Below are 17634 nucleotides of genomic sequence, written 5' to 3' on the forward strand. Positions count from 1 at the left end.
ATTCTACGGGCTGACAAATGACCGTTTACATATATATATATATATATATATATATATATATATATATATATATATATATATATATATATATATATATATATATATATATATATATATATATATATATATATATATATTTCAATAATAAATTCTACAAAAAGGATTTGAAGCTTTATATCTTCTATTAATTATCTGCGAGCGCTTTCGACAGTTGGTAGTACTGTCATCAATCTGGCACTCCTCAGTTTGAGGAGTGCCTAGGTAAAAATCTAGATAAAAATCTTCATGACAAGCAATTTTCGACTCTATTGATGGCGGGTAGATGAAACTCAAACGTGAGTCTCCTTTTTTAGTAACGCCATCTAGTAACAGTCTCCTTTTCTGTCAAATATAATTTCCATAAGATTATCCTACTAGGTTAGTCTATATACAAAGGTAAAACCATTGTATATAAGTATGTATACAAAGGTAAAACTTACGAAAACGCAACACATGTTTCGCTATACAATAGCTTCTTTGGGCGTATCTATACTAACTGGAATCTACAATTTCACAGCTTCATATATATTAGCATTGAATTTTCCATCTTAACTAATGTTTTGTCATTCATTTCAAGCAGAATCGTTAAATGTTTTTGCCGCTCATCAGAGATTCAAATTTTTTGTAAATAACTTAACGTTTGCACACATGTTGATAGATGGTACAATAATCAAAATTTGTATATCATATTTTGATCAGATTTTCAATATGATCTAGTTGTTGCCCACGGCTTCGTTCGCGTAGAATTTAGTTGGTTAAGTTTCGTGACAGACCATTTTAAACAAATAGTTACAATATTTTTTTATTAACCCAAAACTTCAGGTTTCCGACTTCAAAACTGACGAAATCCAATACAATCTTTGAACCCCTATTTTCCCCCTTGGAGATGTAAATTCCAAGGGGGAAAACTTTTAAACGAGTCGTCCAAATTACTTAGTGTAAAAAGTTCATCTATATCAAACACTTAAAACGACAATTGTATCAATATTTATAAGAATTTTGACAGATATTCTGAAATGTGCATTGTAAAAACAGTATGCATTTCCTATCCTATTTTGCTGAGATCGGCCAGTCAAGAAGCTTTCAAACCATAATAGAGACGGATCTGTGAAACCTTATGAAATGTGATCCATACGATCAAATGCCTTGGAGAAATCTTTATAGACTGCATCCATTCAGCCTTTTCCTCCAGAACCTCTATAATATTTTGGTCAAATACCAAAAGATTGGTATTTGTAGACTTTTTCATAGAAAAGCCATGTTGATTATTTATGAAACGTTCTTTACAATAAAATTTCAACTGATCAGTTATCAAGCTATCCAGTAGTTTAGGTAGGGAAGCCTGGTTACATATACCACGGTAGTTCTTTGTCTTGTTTATTTCCTCATTTAAAAATTGAACCAATGTAGTTATGTTTCCATAACTCAGGGACAATCCCTGTATTTATGGAACATTTGAAAAGGATATATATTGTATATGTTAGTGAGTAGACACTATTTTTTAGAAAGTAGTTGGTAATGCTATCAGGGCCACAAAAACTTCAATTTGCAATATGTAAACTATTTGCCCCCATCATCTCACCATAATGCACACTATCGCGTACAGTGCTTTTTACAGAAAATAGCTACAGACTTTCCTTAATAACTTTATAGAGGATTCCACACTCAATCAACAATCCGTAGATTATTCACAATATTTGAAGACCAATAAGCCTCATAAAAACCAGAGAGACATATTTTTTGAGTATAGCACTCAGAAAAAAGCAAACCATGGACACCTGTTTCAGGTTAGTTCGTCAGTAAGGTGTAGCTAAATGCGGCGATGGACAATATTTGGTTACAAGAAGAAGCCCAAATGCACACAGACAGCAACAGACGCCAGCCACTCATCTGTGTTTTTGGTTAGGTACGATTTCCCATTTTCTTGGTATCAAAATTAAAATTTTAACACCAAAAAGGCCTTTGCATATTAAATTATCTCATCATTTATAGTTTCTACATTCTACACCAGGGGAGAAAATCAAGTCTGCCACTTTTTTTTCAGAATAGTTTTGAACTGTCACTTGTTTTCTAAAAAAAATCAATGATCTATAAAACAATTTTATTTTAAAAATATTTCATGGTCTTAAACGTTTATAAATCAATTAACAAAAATTGACTTAATTTATTAAAATATAATCACAAGAAACTTTACAAAACCCTATTGAAAAATGAACAATTTCAGGGGTCAACGAATACAAAATGCTAAAAAAACACCAAGCGTCACTGTAAATTTCACCTTTTCTTAAACATAGCTTTGGCTCTCTCAGTCAGCTTTCTTATTCTACCCCTACTGCTCACGTTTGAAATGAAACTCCCTTCATTATTCACCAAAGGTAAAGTGCTGTGACTAGACTTACTGTCACTGTCACTATCAAAGCCGCGTTTCACACCACGTTTTATTCTTTTGTTTGTATTAGAGCTATTTTCACTATCAGAACTTTCATATAAAAGAATTTTTTTTCTGACTGGTCTCTGCCTCAAATTACATTTTCTTTCAGGACTCTCATCTTCATCACTAGAAGATGAGTTTTCTATTTCTTCCTCAGATGAAGATGATTTATATTTATTATTTTTGGCGCTTTGACGGTAATTGGCACTTGGACTATATTCATCCTCAGAGCCTGCATTTCGTTTCTTGGACTTCATACCCCTGCTAAATGTACTTTGACTGGTAGTATCAGATTCTGTGTTCGTTTTACTCCTTAGAATATTTAAGGGTATGTCATCATCAGTATCACTATCTACTTCTAATTGAGATCCAGATGTAAACTTTTCCATCACTTCTTCATCACTTGAAGTTGTGGAAATAGAAACTTCATTTTCATCACTACTACTGATTCTTTTTCGATTCTGTCTTCTTTTAGCAGTTTTCCATTTTGACATTAATCTTTTTGTCAGTTCTTCGAATAAGTCAGACAATCGAACAGTCATATCATATATCTAAAACAAAATATATTCTTAGTTCATATTCTGTAAAAAAATTAGCAGATAATGATCATTAAAAAAACCCTCGTTAGTTGAAGATGATCTGTCATATACTTCCATAGACAGTAGATATAATTGAAACTTGTTAAACAAAGTTGAGCAATTTCAAATGACTTTGAACAAAATTCGTAATTCAATTGAATTTACAATTTTCAGAAAAGGAATGAATTTAGTTTCAGAAATGTGTTTCAGAAATGTGTGATCTTCAATTTATAAAATGTGAATATAACGATTTATTTTATCAACAATATATGACAGAATCAAATGAATTATTTGGGAGTATTCTTACCAATGATTTCTTATTTGGAGTATATAGTCTAGAATTTTGAAATATCAGTCTCATATCTATTATAAATTGTTGTGGAACATCATATTTACTATTCTTAAGATTTTCTCTTACTGTTCCGAGATCCATCGGGTTCTTGATAATATTGTAGTAATCTGAAACAATAAAATGATTATTGCTCGAATAATATTTCAAAGATATATATTCTAACCAGGATAAGTTTCGGGATCAACAGGTTCTCGAAATGGTTCCGAATCTTTGGACTTCCATAAACTTTCTACAAGATTCACGGCTTCAGCTTTCCAATCATTAGGGTTTCTCTTGAGCCTCTTTGATGAAGTTCGAATATTTTTACTGCTAGATGGTGGAACATCTAATTCTTCTTCACTATCACAAGAATTGTATGAATCCACAATACGATGGTACAGACTGGGAACATCAATATAGTCTGAACAACCTCTGGAAAATTATGCTTGTATATTACCTTAAAAATATATACTACATACAAAAAAAGCAATTGGTTTTAATTGGCAACTAACAAAATGCAAAAAAGGAATACCATTTCAAAAAATATTTTTAGGTAAAAACCTAAAAAATTATCTAATATTAAACAACATTGATATTCTTTCTTTGAATATTTTTTTTTATATTCATGGAAAAAATCAGGATTTACGTAAACCTGCTTCCAATATGTGAGAGTACAATGTATTTAAAATAATGTCGTGTATGTATACACAATGAATTTATATTGTGTATACATACATAATGAAGGGACTATATTTTCTCAAAAATAGGTTCATCCTTTTGAACAAAGAGATACGACTTTGAGAAAAAAGTATGAAGGAAGTAGCTAAAAGTAACAGGTATCGTTCAGAATTTGTCAATAAGTTATAAGCGAGGTGAAAATTCAGAGTGTCTGTCAAAATGACAAAGAATCAAAGTTTGTGATTCTACATATGAAAAATCTATGGGTTGTTTTTTGAAAAATTAACCACTAAAGTAGCTATCCAAACTGTCAAAAGGCACTCGAGACATTGATGGACATAAGAATGACATAAAGGCTGGTCCTGGAATGTCATACAGAACTGAAGGACCATAACAGATTTACTCTAAACTGGGTACCTGACATTCCGGATTCACAGAGAACGAAAAAGTTGATGAATGTTCTAGACTCATATTATCAGCTCTGAACTAGTTGTGGAGGTACCAAAATGTATGATAAGGAATTAGATAAGGAAATAGCAATAGAAGAGTACTGGGAAAGTACATCTGAGAATGCATATGAGAAAACCATTGCTAAAAGAGACCATCTGTTAAAAACTAAAGAACTGCTTCAATTCAGCAAAATTCGGCTCAGAATAATTACAAATATGCTCTAGACATTGTCCGTTTAGAGGACACTTGAACAAAATGGGACTGCACAACGGAGGACATAGCTGCAGTCAATTCAACAAATAGACAGAGGCAGTTCATCATGTTATATGTGAAAGTGAGGCACTGGATTACGTTTGGAAAGCAATTTATGGACAACCCAAATATGTCCATAAGAATACAACATACAATAAATGTCCTGTACAAACCAGTACATGAAATTAGATTGTTGGAATGAATGTCATGAAAAGATGGAAGAAAAATGCAAAAAAGTCCATGAGGCTGCAGTGTGAAACTAATAATTACTCAGGAACTTCTAATTCGATTTAAAAAAATAAAACAGTGTTGGATAGAGAATTGAAATACCTATCAAATGAGGTATCACAAAACTCCCCTTTTCATTTGAAAACTGTTCTCAGCGCTTTCTCGGCGATAAGTTATGCGACACTATTGTCTTTTTTACCAAAAGTAATACCTTTTTATATAAATTTCATGTTTATATCTTCACCTATGCAGAAGTTGGGAGGGGTGAATTTTTCACCCCTCTATGACTAGGTAAGGCATGAGTTTGTAAACCTGACTTACTTGACTATCCTCAGACATAGTTCAGTAACAATTCTCGACTGTTTCACAATGGTACTATGTTTCAAATTGAACTTTTCAGCATTAGTCGCTAAATATCGAATATCGAATTGGGCTGCAGTCAGTCTTCTGTAAAAATTGTTTTCAAATCTTGCTTTTATTGTGGACAAGTCAATTGGATATTCAATGAACATTGCATATTCAGGATAAACATTGATATCTACAGGTACCAAAAACGGTTCTGCTATCGCCAGTTCCATTACTTTAGTTATTCCTGTTACTACATGGTTGGTTATAGTTGCAAGGTCATTGTATGGCCAGTCACAGTCAACAGTTTTATATAGAATAGAAGTCAGTTCTTGTTCCAGTACAGGCATCGCTTGGTTTTCATCTTCAGGCACTCCTAAAGATTAAAAATACTCATATGTGTTATTTCTCTATTGCTGTGGTAAGAAGAGAGTAAAACGAAATTTAGTTCAAAAAGAAAATCCAAGGTCAACTTATCAATAGCTCAATGAATTTCCAAATCAATAATAATTCTAATAGATACACTCATATCCTCTCAATGCTTTCAATACTGGATTGTCACTTGGAGACTCTGATATTCTTTTTTATTTTATTTTTTCAGCTAATACTAATATTTCAGTCATTTTATTTTCAATAATTGAATTCACTTTTATTATACAAGAATAATTATTGATCTTCACGTGGAGAGCAAGATTCACCCAAACAACAAATTCAATATATCAACATCGATTATTCTGATAGCATATTTCAGGAGTATGAGAATCCTCTGTTCAGAAGATTATGTGTACCAGTTCTGGTTTAGATTTCCATATTGTGTATGATAGTTGATTGTTGAATACTAGCAAGACTTCTTTCAATTTATCGCAGAGTAGGTCAATATGTGAATTCCATGTGAGTTTGTGATCTAAAGTGAGACCAAGCATTTTTGTTGTTGGAGAGATCATTATATCCAAATATTATGAGAGTGTATTCGTATGATGCAACGAATATTTCAATAATACTGTTTTGTTAATGTTGAGTGACGATGATTTTCAGTAGGACATGTAATAACTGTTTATTAGAAGGTGGTTGACAATGTTTCTTGATGCATTTCATCAGTTCGGACTTCCATTGTCTAATATGATATAAATTGATTTGAAATCCCTGTATCTGTATAAAAAAATTAAAAAGATTAGTTGAAAAAACAATTTTATTAAGAAAAAACTTAAATTACAATGAAATAACATATAAGCAACAACAAAAAAAAACAAAAAATTGAACCATCAACACGAGCTGCAAAATTAAAAAATTATTAACAAGAAATGAAAATTAAAAATATAAAATTAAAAAATTCCCAACCAAGTTACTTCACTGGAATTATTCCTTTGAGATCTGACTATTTATAGGTCATTCGACTGCTTTCACCTTGCTTCTCCGTTTCATTGGTTTTTAGCGGGAGCTGACCGCTTGGCGGGAGTTGGTCGTGTTCCGCTTGATTAGAGGTTTCCATATGTTACGAATCTCTACACTAGCTTGGCTAAACGCGTTGTTGGACAACATATATGCGGCTTCTGTGAATTTTCTGCTAAACCAGTGTTCCTCCTTGTGGATGATTTTAACTTGAGCCCACTTAATGTTATGTTGACGAGTCCAAACATGCTCTGATATTCCGGATTTGCTGGTTTCTTCTCGCTGTGTGTGTTTTTTGTGCTCGGCAATGCGAACATTCAATGGCCTCTTAGTTTCACCGATGTATGATTCTCCGCACTCGCAGGGTATCTGGTATATGCAATTCTTGGAATCGCAGTACGCGTTTGGTGGCGTGGTTTTCGTGAGACTGCTACAGATAGTGTTCCCAGATCTGAAACAGGTTCTGATGTTATACTTGGACCCAATACTTCTTATCCTTTCCGACAATCCTCTGATGTAGGGAAGGACAAGTACTGGTTGTGGCGGCTTCTCTTCCTTGTGGAGTTCTTGCTGTCTTCTAACTAAAGCCTGTTCCACCATCACTTTGGAGTAAACATTCTGTAGGAGGTCATTTTTGATGATGCCTAGTTCCTTTTCGAGACCTTTCTTTGTATTGCAGAGCCCGAAAGCACGGTCTAGTAGAGTCTTGATGATTTGTCTCTCAGTCGATTGATGGTGGTTAGATTCCTGGTTCAGATACTGTCCCGTGTGAGTGGGTTTTCGATATACAGATGTTTCCCATTTAGTGTCAGTCCTCTTCACCAATACGTCTAAGAATGGCAATTCGTTGTGGACTTCCTTCTCCATTGTGAAAGTGATGGAAGGACTTACGTTATTGATGTGCTTCAGGAAAGTGTCTTGTTCTGCATTTCCATTTCCATGGTTCCATATTATGAAGGTGTCGTCCACCAGACACGAGGCTTCTTGTGGGCATGGCCATGTATATATATATATATATATATATATATATATATATATATATATATATATATATCCATGACTTATCCATAGGTATTGTATTATATCATCTCTTCATGCTGCTAACTTGTTTAGCGAAACACACATTAAGAGACAAGTTTTTTGTTCTGGTGTGGGAAGAGTGATTTCTTTAAATTCATTCCACGCCAGAGGTTTCAATTCTACTTATCAAATAACAGATTAATGACACCAATAACACTTCTAAACTACAAATCATGAAATTATAAAACAACAACAAAAATTAATTGGCGCTCCAGGGCGACTTCATTGATTCCAGTGGCGCATTTGCTTTTTCAGCTGCAGGAAAACCTGGAAAAACCTGCAGCACCACATCATCTGAAGATCTTGATTTGCCAATGTTCTCTCTCTCATAAAACAAAATATAGGGTATCTCCAGAGGCTCCAATAAATTCACTACATCGCCAGAACACTTAGTGACACGACTATTGTCAAACATATTCGATGAAAAAATCAGCTCATTTGAAAAATATATCTTGCTAGATATTTTTATGACTAGAACTTACAATAAGTTTTTCTTCATAGCCCTTATCAACTTCCCTGCAGTTGCCAATTTCAAATTATAATTTGAAAATTAATCGGATCAATATTGTAAATGCTCTCCTAGGACAAGTTCTATGACCCTCTTATTTGAAGACATTGCTGAAGACACTCTGTTGCTGAGGTAATGTGAGACCGTGAAATTCTTATAATTAGCTGAGGACGTATTCTAGAGCTCTTTGCTTTTATCTTGATGAAAGTAGATTAACCTAATCTACAATTCATGGCTTATTGATATTCAGATATTTTTGACATATCTTGTACAATAGTCAAATAAATGTTGGTTGGCTAAATTACAGGCAACACTAGTTTCCAAATTGGAGTTTTCAACAACTTATTTTTGATGAACCTTTTACAAAAAGTGATCTTTTCATGTACCATACCAACCATTGAATAAATATAGAAGAATTGTATCATTTGGTTATTTTGAATTCAAAATAAGTGCTCAAACCTAATATCAGATCTATTAAATTTCGTCCAGTTTAAGTCAGGACGAAATTTAGATCAAGACTATTAGAGTAAGTGAAGACATATTGAAAACCCTAATACTATAACAGATATCATCCTTCATCATGTGGAAAACACTAAAAAATCTTCAGCACTGGTATTTAATTTGAAATACATACCGAGCCCATGATTTACAGATCCGACTAAAAAATGGCTGAACTGAACATATTTTACTGATAGCATTCAAGAATTTGTTATATAAACAATATAAATTATGCTGATAATAGATTTCCATGTAAAAGTAGATTTTCATTAGTCACAATAAAAAAACTGGAACTGAAGGATCTAACCGAAATAATCAATAATCTAGAAACTAAGTATAGTAATGAAATAAATGATGCTAAACTCGTTAAGAAAACTTTCGGAGTTATAAGTCACGTTTTATTGAATTTCATAAATATATCACTGGATAGTGGTAGATTTCCAAATAAATTCAAAACCAGCACTGTCGTAGCAATTCAAAAGGTTTTGAATACTATGAAATCATGTGAATTTAGACTGATGAATACATTGCTATACAGGAGACAATTTCGGACTAGCAGTATTTTTTCAGCTTACGAAATACTTGGAAAATAACCAAATTCTTTCAAAATACCAATCCGGATTTAGACAGCATCACTCATGTGAATCTACGATTCAAGTGACTGTTACGAAATGGAAACAGTTGATCAGTGTAGAGGTAACTATACTGTAGCAGTTTTTTTGACCTTGAAGAATTCAACAAATTTTATTGGAAAACTATAGCAAATTGGCATTGACGGTGTTTTAGTGATTATCTCTGTAATAGTAAACAACTCACTCTAGAATAAATTAGAGTTTATCTACTCCTTGTAACCCCTTCAAGGAGTACCTCAAGGAAATGATTCTAGCAACACGTTATAAACTATCCTGAGTTAATACAAATAATTTCAATTCGATGATTGCAGGTGATAACATAGCATTTGTGAATAAATTTAAATATTTATGTTTAATGGTAGATGATAGTTTGAAATTCAATGCTCAAATTGATTTCATTCTCAAAAAGGTATCAAAGAAATTGTACTTCTCTAGAATTTCAGCTAAAGAAACCATGTACTTGAAGATTACTCTTTATAATAGCATTATACAATCATATTTTGATTATTGTTCTAGTTTATTGTATTCATTTAGCTTTAACAAGACATAGGCATTGCAAATTAGAAAACATCAAAATGATACCATCTTCATGAATTAAATATTATTTGCAGAAGAGTCAACTTTTACGAAAAAATGCATTTTTGATATAATAAATTCACAAATTTATACAAAAGACAATCCACATCAGAATAAAAAAAGTACAAACGTTATTAAAGATAAAACCATATAGTCGCAAAACATATAGAGCCAGTTATAAAACCACCTATGCCAGTGGAGCACATCTCAGTCTTTAACAGAAAAAACAACTTCCAAATCTTACAGTACAGTAATTAAAGACACCAATACTAAAGAAAACCCGAAATCTCAGATAACTATAACAAGAGGGGAAGTTAATACAGGAATCGTGACAGCAGAAATGGAAAATATATTACCTGATGTGCAAAACTTAGAAATCGAAGATGAGGAGTTTCAAGATAAATAGAAGATTCCTGATAGGTGGCAATAATGAAATATCTGATATTAGTACTGTGTCCAAAACTATATAACATCACGTAACTCGATTGAAGCCTGACACTAAACATGAAAAACACTTTTCCGAGGTAGTGTGCAAGAATCGCCCATCTTGATTCCCTGAACTCCATTCTTCGATGAAAATCGTAATTAATCTTGAAAACTTCAGTAAGGAATGAAAAACCTGAAGTTTGACCATCTGAACACTAGTGTCGCATTTTTTAGTGAAAAGCACCATTAACACAGGGTCAGTTGGTGAGTCCGATGTTAAGAAACTAATCCCTGCCGTCTCACTCAATACCAATTTGAGTTTATTTTATATAAACATTAGATCGTTTCAAGAGTTTTGTCCATTTTTATGAATCCACATTAAACTGTAATATATCAGTGAATACTTATTTAGTGAGAAAGTTATCAAACTGCTCGAAAATATGGTAGTTGGTTGGAGAGAGGTCTGAGGTGTAGGGTGGGTGACGCAGAACTTCAACAATTCATTCAATTTTCGGACAGGCTTTGTTGTGGAGCAAGATAGAACCTCTTCTGTTGACACTGCCGGCTGCTGCTCATACAAATTTCGGTACATTTCATCAATTTCCTCACGATAGGACTCTACTGCGATGGTTTGGCCCTGTTGCAGAAATTTATATTGAATCACACCAGCCGCTGACCACCATAAAGTGACTATGGTCTTTTTAAGGGGGGAGGGGGGTTGGGAAGTGCCTAGGTGGCTCATCGGTGTTCAACCACTGTCCTCAATTTCTCCTGTTGTCGTAGAGGATTTACTTTTCTTCACACTTGACGATCCGATGCAAAAAAGGTTCGTTTTGGTTGCTCAAAAGCAAAGAGGAACAGACCTCAAAATCTGACAATTTGAGTTTTTTACCTTTCCAATCAAAAACCGCATGGAAGCTGACGCCCCGTTTTTCCGTCATTCCGCGCACCACTTGTGATGAGTCAGTATCCACCAAGATTCTCGCATTGCGGGGTTGCCATCTATAGTAAAAACACTTTAAATCCACAAAATGTAGACCTGAATACTTACAATGTTGAACTCGACTCTGAATTCTACAGATCATGTACAGGGAACGTCAATGTCTTTTTGTCAAGCCTGGATGCTCTTCTGTCTCAGTTATTGAAAAGCAAAAAAATATTTTTCCTGGGAGATTTTAATATAGATTTATTGTCTGATTCAACTTCATATTTCCAACTTAAATACTTGCTAATTGCTATGGCCTCAAAATAACCATCAATAGCTTCACCCGAGTAAATGCATAATCGTCCATATGCATGGATAATATAATATCAAACCTACCTGAAAACCAGTGTTTTTGACCCCGGCCTCTCTGACAATAAAGGGCAATTTGCTACCACCAATGAAGCTCTAGACATTCGCACAGAGAAAACTGACATATTTTTTGATACCAAAAAAAAAGGTCTGAGAAATTTCAAAAATTACTTTATCTGAATACTGAACAGATTGGTGAGTTATCTGAATACTGAACAGAATGGTGTGTCGTTTCTCGGAAAACCTCATAAATATATTTGTAAATTCCAACAAAATCACTTTATCTCTAAAGAAACATGTATCCACCAAAAATAACTGAAATTAACATGGTTTGAGATACACTTGAGGAAATAATAATTAATCTCAATGCTGCAAAAAACGCAGCAAATATGTCTCGAAATCCATTATATATGAGGCATTCACGGCTCTGAAGAAAGATTATAAGATCCAGTTACAGAAACAAAAAAAAGTGAATGAACAATTCATTTCAAGTTCCAAATATATTTCTAAAGCTTGCTGGACTGAAATAAATAGTGGAAGGAAGCCTATAAATGTAATTAAACCAGTCGAGATATCAGGACAATGCTTATATGACTATTTCTGCAGTGTAGCTGAAAATATCATTACACCAGCATATGTGATGTCTTTATCATCCATATTCTTTATGAATGGTATTTCATGGTTACTTTTTATTGATATTTTTGGGTATTTTGACATACCAGAACTTTCTATGAAGAAATATACCAAGTATGTGATAATATGTATAGGTAAAAAAAATCTAATCGGAATATGCCAGAATGTCTAGATTAGGTTGTGTCTCTATCAATTCAAATTTATGCTTATCATATACACTAAAGACTTATATATTGTTTTCTTGACCAGCTATGGGATAAGTATGGAATGTAATTTGTTCAGAGCAATGTTAAAGGAGATAATCACAATGTCCAACTGAGTGAATTCACATGATGAATTATAACCTGAAATTTTGATTATTGATTGTTTTTTTATATGAATTGAAAATGATTTGCATTAGGTAGTTCATAACTATAAATGAGAAGAAAAAACATTCATGGAAATTTACACAGATACATCCAAAACAGATTCTGGAGTAGAAGCAGCAGTTGTTACACCTGAGACTACCCTAACCTATAAAATACCGGAAACCAATACGATTCTCACAGGGGAACTCTTCGCAATCCTCCAAGCGCTACGATTCGCTAAATCGAGCCTATCTAAAAGGTTCCTGATTATAACAGATTCCTTAAGCTCTCTACAAATACTTCGTCGAATATACATAAACCATCCAATAGGAAGACTGATTAAAAGAGAACTTTTTATCATCCAATCATTGGACAAAGAAATAATATTACTTTGGGTTCCGTCACATATAGGAATAACTGGAAATGAATCGGCCGATAAAAGTTCTAGAGAAGCAATCAATAACCCGAACCAGACTGCGCTGCAATACACTCCTTCGATAGACATAAAATCCTACATCAAAAACAAGATGAAGAACGTTTGGAATGCTGATTGGCAGGCCTCACAATCGAAACTACAAGAAGTCAAACCAAATGTAGGACCGTGGCAAAATCACTTAACGAAAAGAAGAGAACAAGTGACAATGACCAGACTCCGCCTAGGACACACCAAGCTCACACACGAATACCTGTTGTCTGGACAAAATGAACCAACTTGTGATATTTGTGAAGTTCAACTAACTGTGAAACATATTATAGTGCAATGCCCTCTATTCCAAATTGAGAGAGACAGATTTAAGATATCCCCTAACTTGAAAGAAATGTTAGACTATAGTAATAGTAACCAAATCATTCCATTTTTACACACTTTAGATTTAATTAGGAAGTTATAAATGTTATTTATCAACTCCACCGCTAATGACCCAAAGGGTTGATGCTGTTTATTGAAAAAAAAAAACAATTTGGCGTTTCGACTATTTTTCAGAAAGTAGTTATTTAAAAATTCAATTATCAAAATTGCAAAATCTCACTTTCAGGGTCGATTGGTTCCATATCCCATGGACTCATACGCTCTCGTTCTCCGTTAGTCCACATAATTTCATAGCATAAGAATACCGAATCTGGAAAACTTTCGCTTGCAGGTGATTTGTTCATTATCTGTCCAATCCACCATTCATCATCTATCATGCATCTGAATCTGAAATAATGAACATATAATTAATAATTACCAATTGTTGATTGATACTATAAAAACACACTTTTGTCTATTTTCCATGATAGTTATATATTTATTGACTAGTTTTGGTCATAAATAACACCATTTTGAAAATGGTGTTATAAAAATAAACAAGTCGCCAATCAAAGAAGTGTTGATTGATAGATATCAATTAAAAAAATTCAAGTCAGAACTGAAATACGAAAATTTCAAAACATAACAATAACTTTTTCGATAAATAATTTGGCCATACTTATCAAAACAACATATTTTCATGGTTAGGTATATTCAAGAACAGAACAGACAGATTCTTTCCGAATTCCCGTCAGAAAATTCCTAGAAAAATATCCCAAGCATCAATATATAACAAAAAAATATCCCAAACAAAAAAGTCGCCTGACAAAAATATCCGACTACGAAACATCCCACGGCAAAAATATTTTGCAACACTAATATCCTAAGCCACACACAAGCTTATACGTACACGCGCGCCCCCTACCCGACCTGTCTTGACCTAACCTGACGTAAACTAACAGGCACCTACGATACTTTTGTCGAATGATTTTTTGCAACGGGATGTTTTTATCGTGGAATATTTTTGTCAAGTAATGTTTTTGTTATGAGACTTTTTTGTAAAGGATATTTTTCTGGCGTATAACTTACCAGAAAACTTTTACTGGGGATTTTCTGACTGGGCACTATCTTTTCAGATTTTCACTCCTCAATACAAAATGCTTATTTACGAGACGGTAGCCGGTTGGGTTGACGTGGGTGGTTTGCTCCACTCACTTAATTAACGGCTGTGCGAACCAAGGTAGTTGGAACCGCAAGGCCGAACGATAGATTTTCACTTTTTATCGTTCAACCGGTGTTAGGTATCACACGTTAAAAGGTAAGACCTTGTTAGTCCTTAGCTTGCACAAGTTTCGAATTTTTTGAGAGTTGTCGTTTGAAAGGGTGCGATAACTGATTAAATGAAAAACTGATTTTTTCAAACAAACATATATGCACTGTAAATAAAGCTTTTATCATTAAAACTGATTTTATTTGTTTGAGAAGCATATAAATTCAATTCGTCAAAAATAGTTGTGTATATACATTTGTTTTTCACTATCAACTAAAGCAATCACCTGCGGCACAAGGGGTAAGACTAAGTCCACAGTAATCCTTGCCTGTCTTAAGAGGCAACTAATAAGGGGACTTGATCCAGTGGTGTTATGCGACATGTGCCAAAGGATGTATGGTATATGGGACTCTGAGATACCAGGCGACCTCCCAGAGTATTTAGCCTCTCATCCTAACAGGGGTTAGTATTCCACAAATGTGGAAAACCCTTTTCCCCACATTAGTGGGAACTCAATGAACCACAATGGAGAACAAAAGGAGGAGGCCTCTGAGAGACTCCTATGACTCACATTGATAGTCGTACAAGCCAATCGACAACTCAAAAAGAGGGCTTCAGGAACCCAGGGTCTACAGGTAAAAGATCATGGAACTGAGAGAGACCAGGACCATGCATAATTATTTGAAAAGGATTTTTATTTTTTTTTTTATTTATTTATTTTCTTTCCAGCAATTAACTTGTGAAAAAATACAGGAAAATTGTGAAAAATGTCAAAAAGTAGTATAACAACATAATACAATACAGGCTTGAAAAAATTGTTATAGATATTCACATAAATACAAATACACATACATGTTTACATACATAAATGGACATTAGTTCGCATATACATGAAAAGCATATTGCCTACATATTCCATTTAAAATTATTAAATATACTGCCGCTGAGTAACTTTTGTACTAGGGACTTAACGGCAGTCAATCTGAGGATGGTTAGTGAGGAAAAACCTTCCTTATGATAGTCAAGCCGCCACCAACCAGGAACGTGAATGCTTTAATGAGAGCCTGCCAAGGAGACAGATCACAGCAATAAACCTACCTTTGTTAACATGAGGCGCAAAGAAGTGATAGACTTAACATTAGGTACTACATTTACAAGTAACTATGTTGAGAAATGGAATTTGTCTGATGACAAAATTTGTTCAGATCATCGACAAATGGACTTTGGAATCGGAGGGTCTCATACTTCGATTGTATCTCATCAAAACCCCATGAAAACTAACTGGGAAGCTCAGAAGGTAGACCTGGAAACTTGTTTAGACCGGATAGGTTTTGTAATAAGAGATTCTACCGACTAATAGTTAGCAGCAGACCTATTACTGGGAGCTATTATCTCTGCATACAACGAACATTGTTCCAACGTCAACCAAAAAGCACACCACAATGTTTCCTGGTGGAATATGGCACGGATGAGACAACAAACTAGAAAAAGCTTTAAAAGAGTTCTCAATAAAGGCTCAAATACTTTTGAGCCTTCATTGAGAATGTAATTCCCTTACAGAATATAACTGGAAACATTAGCAATAATTTAAGTTTTCCTTCAAATTATTGAATTGAAAGTCATGAATTATTGCTAAAAAATATAAAGTTAATGGAAGCTAATAATATATTTTACTCACTTGTCTCCAATTTTCCAATCTCTTGACAAGGCAGTGTTGTACATTTGTTTCAAAACAAAAAAATCCAACACGTCTGGCATATCGTGGTATTTGACAGTGAATACTTTTCCAGTTAATTTCCCTTCGTCATCTAAAAGAGCCAACTTCAAACAGCATAACCTCGGAGGTTTAATTTCATACTGTATACCAATCACTTTCACAAATTCATGATCCTGAAATAATAGGTATAATTTAAGCCAAAAATAAAAGACGGTCACTTAGGTTTTAGTATATTGAATAATTTAGAAGTGATCTTTTGTCGAGTATTTCAAAGCTTGTTAATGAATCGAGTGCTGGTTCACTTGAAATTTAGAGGAAAAAACAAGTACTGAATTCAGCATACTTGGACTTACCCTGTATATAAAAAACAGCAGATGTACCATTTCAAACTAATAGAGGCGAAACTGGACTTAATTTGCTGAACACGTTTTGATCTTACAATTGTAACTATATCAAATTTTTATGTAGAACATTTAAAAATGCTCATTCAGAGACGAAAGTGATTATAACTTTTCAATCAGCTACTATCTTATGGGCAACTACATAAATGAGCAAATTGAACAGTGCATCCTTGCATATCAAAGTCCAAGTTCGAGTACCAGCTAACAATTTTCTCATTACTCATGGCCTTGACCATTAGGTCGGTATTTGTATTCCCAAACATGACACATGTTTGGGGTTAGAACTATTCTTGGGTGGTAAGTTATTTTGGACTTGACCTGTTTTCATGAGTTGGATGAGAAAGATTCATAATATATGTATCAGCGAGACTTGTCTTCTGAAGAGTAGTAAACTTATTGCCACCTCATATTCATTGATGAAATATATCTGCTAAGAATTCAAGAACAATAAAATGTAAAGAGCCACTCACCTGAATTGTCATTTTGTTCCATGGTAACTCCTTGATACATATCTCATAAGTTTTTTTTATTTCTACTATATTTAAATAAAGCTGATGTCCTTGTATAAAATAAACTATTTCATCGCCCAACTGAGGATAATATGGTGATTTTCGGGGTCTAGTCTCTGACAGCCACTCACTCAATCTATATTGTTCAGATACTTTCAACTTTGAATTGGAATGGAGAGTACTCGTTGAAGGTATGGCAGTATACGTAGAACCGGCAGTGGTTTTTGAGAGCTGA

General features: G+C 33.8%; 1 protein-coding gene across 1 annotated transcript in view; it reads right to left on the minus strand.

Annotated features, from left to right (window-relative positions):
- Positions 1–2125: 2125 nt before the first annotated feature.
- Positions 2126–17634, minus strand: part of BRWD3 (bromodomain and WD repeat-containing protein) — a 51808-nt gene continuing 36299 nt past the window's right edge. Inside the window, exons 14-20 of the mRNA XM_074172948.1 lie at positions 17361–17630; positions 16451–16662; positions 13744–13910; positions 5309–5708; positions 3564–3811; positions 3356–3507; positions 2126–3021 (exon numbers count right to left, since the gene is read on the minus strand). Of these exons, the coding sequence (XP_074029049.1) occupies positions 2314–3021; positions 3356–3507; positions 3564–3811; positions 5309–5708; positions 13744–13910; positions 16451–16662; positions 17361–17630 (2157 nt within the window). The 3' untranslated portion in view covers positions 2126–2313. The remainder of the gene's footprint in view (positions 3022–3355; positions 3508–3563; positions 3812–5308; positions 5709–13743; positions 13911–16450; positions 16663–17360; positions 17631–17634) is intronic.

This window comes from Leptinotarsa decemlineata, unplaced genomic scaffold, assembly GCF_025532065.1.
Source record: "Leptinotarsa decemlineata unplaced genomic scaffold, Ldec_3_MD MMD2_tig00000199_RagTag_RagTag, whole genome shotgun sequence".
Taxonomy (NCBI): domain Eukaryota; kingdom Metazoa; phylum Arthropoda; class Insecta; order Coleoptera; family Chrysomelidae; genus Leptinotarsa; species Leptinotarsa decemlineata.